This window comes from Lactuca serriola, chromosome 6, assembly GCF_051521515.1.
Source record: "Lactuca serriola cultivar US96UC23 chromosome 6, Lser_US96UC23_V15, whole genome shotgun sequence".
Taxonomy (NCBI): Eukaryota; Viridiplantae; Streptophyta; class Magnoliopsida; order Asterales; family Asteraceae; genus Lactuca; species Lactuca serriola.
Genome location: NC_136413.1, coordinates 113,432,909 through 113,437,128, shown reverse-complemented (window position 1 = coordinate 113,437,128; position 4,220 = coordinate 113,432,909). Strand labels below are relative to the sequence as shown.

General features: G+C 35.7%; 1 protein-coding gene across 1 annotated transcript; it reads left to right on the top strand.

The window, feature by feature from the left end:
* The first annotated feature begins 257 nt into the window (after positions 1 to 257).
* Positions 258 to 1,382, top strand: LOC145060075 (uncharacterized). Its single transcript, XM_079007802.1, has 4 exons — positions 258 to 538; positions 596 to 849; positions 915 to 1,066; positions 1,311 to 1,382. The coding sequence occupies exons 1-4, from the start codon at positions 258 to 260 to the stop codon at positions 1,380 to 1,382; spliced, it is 759 nt and encodes a 252-aa protein (XP_078863928.1).
* Positions 1,383 to 4,220: the final 2,838 nt, after the last annotated feature.

Genomic DNA, 4,220 nt, shown 5'->3' with positions numbered 1-4,220 from the left:
AACAAATCGTAATACCTTCACGACCATCAAGAAACCGATACCAACCGCTTTCAATTTTGTTTCGTGGCTTTAGGTTGCGTGGTATAACATTTTATTTTATTGAGTTACTTAATAGTTCTAGATAATGTAACTCGTTTTGATTTTGCTTGTCACTAATATAAGTATGTTTTTTTATGCAGATCCGTACCTTTCTTAGGTGCATGATACCGTTAATATATGTGCGTTATTTACCCCTACTTGGCAATTATCTGACAAAAATGTACTTTGCAGTGGCTTTGGATGGAAACCATGAGCCCCTACTCTTAGCAGTTGCTTTGGGACCCTTAGAGTGTGAGGAATCCTGGCTATGGTTCATGATGAAGTTAAAAGATTTCTTAGGTGAAGATACAGAGGTTGGTTTCATAAGCAATCTATGTGATAAAATAGACTTTGTTGTTGAGAGAGTCTACCCATATTTGTATCATGGGTATTGTCCTAAAGATATAGCTCGAAAAATACGAGATTCTGTCGGAGATAATGATACTGAAGTTGAAACATTGTTTTGGAAGTCATGCAATGCATATAGTGTTAATGATTTTTACTTGTGATTGGAAAGGTTGCAAAGTGCATGTACGAATCCACCTTTCCACACCTTGCTTAGGAGTCTAATTTTCTGGCTTGACAATATAGCAATTTCAAAATGGGCACGGGAATTTTTCCCGAAAGTATGTTACAATGTAAAATCATTTGATATTCTTGGAATGGTGAAAACTATATCCACCTACACGCATGAGTTACCTATAACAACGATAATTGAGTTAATCAATAAGTCTATACAATCAACGTATGATGAACGGAATGAAGTTGCAGGTAACTTTATATTTATAGTTTGTTTTTTTATTGTGTTATTGTTTATAAATTAACAAATATTGCAGGGATAATTTACATCCGGGTTACCCCTTATGTTGAAAATAAGGTTCAAAAGCGTGTGAACAAGTCTTATAATTGGGTGGCAAGACGTATGTATGGGGATACATTTGAAGTCGATGACAATTTCGACACTAGGAAAGTACAACTTGAATGTAGGGTATGTAGTTGTGGGAAATGGCAAAAAAGTGGTATACCATGTGGGCATGCTATAGCATCACTAAGAAATTTTCTCATGCAACGAAGTAGATTGTTACTATTATGATGCAGTCAACCCCTTTTCTACACCCTCTTCGGCAGGAGTGACATGCAGTTGACCCCTTTTTACACCCTCTTCGGCAGACTCATATACGTCGGATCAAAATTTTCAAGAATTGAAAAAGGCTAAAGAAAAACAAATATAGGATAAAGAGGCATCCCGCCTTCTCAGTGAACGTCGTGAAGTTATTGCATCAGAATGGAAACAAGCTCAATAATGGATAGATCTCAATAAAAAGAAAATCAAAGAACATGAAGAATGGATAAAAAAGACTAAGAAGACAATCAAAACGACTGAAAAATGGCTTGCTGACAAGGACGCAGAGATGATACTGTTGGATTAGTGTCTAAGCCCGTAACTATATTTGGTAAATACTTGACCCGGTTGTGCATGGTCCTTTTGGGTTGCCTTCACCAAAGCAACTTGACTGGAGAAATAAATAGAGAAAGAGGTTATTATGATTTATTAATATGTCATAAGAATAATATATTAAAGGAGAAATCATATTTGTTTAATTAATATTGGTCAATAATTAATTAGGAATTAATTTTGTGATCAAGTGTAATTAATTAAATTAGAGGGGTTGAATTGTAATTATGTGATAGTTGCAAAGTAGGGCAATGATTATCCTTGTTAAAGGATGGACGAGTTCAAGGATAAGGATATCCTTGAAATCGTCCAAGGTCCAAGAGATAAGGGTTTTTCAAGGCTTATCTTGTGGTTTCTTGGTGGGCAAGTAACTGGATAAGGATAAGGACTGAAACCCTAATCCCAACCCTATATAAAGACCCCTAGGCTTTAAGAATTCATCCACTTGCTTCTAAGAGCTCCCAAGGATGATTTCTACCTCCTCCCTTCTCTCTCTATAGCCTCTCCAATTGCTTGTGGTGTTTGTGAGCCATTAGAGACACTACACTTGTGGTGCTTGCTTTCAAGACTAAGGGTTTGAAGATTTAAGTTGTTATTGCAATATAACAACAAGAGGTATGTGATCTAACCTTCTATATGATTTTCGAAAATAGCATGCTACATTAGGGTTTTATCCATGTGTTCATAATGTTGTGTATCTAATAGTGAAAACATAGATCCAAATTAGGGTTGCATGCACACATAGGATTGTTCGTATAAAACCCATCAGTGGTATCAAAGCCTTTGGTTAACTTGTTTTCAATTAGTATTATTCAATTGTATGAACTTGACAAATTAGGGTTTATAGCCAATAAACCCTAGGAGGCCATAGATTTCGAGATTAGGGTTTCCTAACCCTAATTTGCAAAAATCTTGAAAGGGTTTTTGAATCCTTTCCTTTTAATCCAAGATTTCGAAATCTAGGGTTTGCAAACCCTTAGATTTCAAGATTTGCCTCCTTCCCCAAGATAAGATCCTAAATTTTAGGGATTTGGATAATCCCATATCTTGTAATTATCTTTTAATAGTTAAATATGGTAATTAAAGGTTTTGAATTATCCCCTCCCATTATTTTCAAAATTTAGAGGGATAAAAGGGATTAGGATAAGTTAATTGTTTAAATGGTAATTATCCTCATGATTTAGATAATCCCTTGTGATTTAATAATTTAAATTAATAGTTTAATTTGTGATAATTATTAAATCAAGAGTTTTAATATTTAAAACTTTAATTTAAATGGTATTAAATTTCGAAAATTTTAAATTGAAGATTAAAACCCTAGTATTTTTGAAATGTTTAAAATACACCCTATACTATTATATTATTACAAGATTAATAAATATATATGTGTAATTAAAATGCTAGTCTTACCGTTAGTAGGCCTCATTCACGAAGTCAGTCTATAAGGTGGGTATAAGGTTGCTGCCTATAAAATGACGCTTAATGGGTGTACACTCACACACACCGCTTGGTTGACTGGTGGAGGGTCGTTAGCCGAACGGGTAGGATAGGGCAATCCTCTCCTCATTAATAAGTATAATGAGTCTATATAAAGTAACTAAACATTTTTTTTTAAATTCCCAATCCTAGTTACTTTAGGCAAAAGTGAAATTGATGCAATCCCATGAAATTACACTTTGCACCCTTGCTAAGAAGTGAGTGGAGCGTGTGTGGTTTACCGGCACACTAATTAGTTCTAAGCAAAGGTGGTAAAGGGTGATTCATTGTTTGTCATAGTTCGATGGAGCGTGTGTGGTTTACCGGCACATCGAATAGGTGATTGTAACAATGAATGCACCATGTAGATTTGCATGGTTATTCACACCCACTTTGTGATCCTCGGCATCCCAGTCACAAACGAGAGGGGCATATCGAGATTTAAACATGCCATTGAAAGGTTCAATGAATCTCAAGAAAAATCTAGGAATTCTAAATACATTTAAAACTTAAGCTTATGTTTTTCATGGTGAAGAATTAGTGAATTGTCATTCACTTACCTCCAAATTATTTGCGTGTTGGATTGCGGCATCCTTTTTCTAATATGTAAATAATGTTGTTGGGTCCTAGCCCGAATTTTTCATTTTGGGTGTTTAATTAGGGATTCAATTCTAATCAAACTTTGTCCTTTCTATTTGTAGATGTCTAATTCAAACAACGCTGCTGCTAGCTCATTCACGCTAATGAGCCTTTGTCAAAAAGTGACTTTCGATGGATCGAACTTTAGCGAATGGATAAGATACATTCGCACTATCGCGCGTTACGAGGATAAAGAGTATGTTCTCGATGAGAAGCTCGAGAAGATCAATCCGGAAACTGCTACTCCCGAAGAAATGGTTGTCTTTGAGACCCATGAGCGTGATGCAACGAAAGTTCATTGCATCATGATAGCCACAATGAACTCCGAATTCCAAAAGTCCTATGAGGACATGTATCCTTATGAAATGCATAAAAACTTGATGGAGAGATATCACCAAAGCGCGAGGCAAGAGCGCTATGAGATCATTACGAATATGATCACTTCTAAAATGGGAAGTGGAGAGTCTCTAACCGTGCACTTGCAAAAGATGCAAAGGTATGTTGATCGTCTTTGCAAGTTGAATGTCAACTTTGGGGAAGATTTGGCTATCGACATTGTTCTTCACTCCTT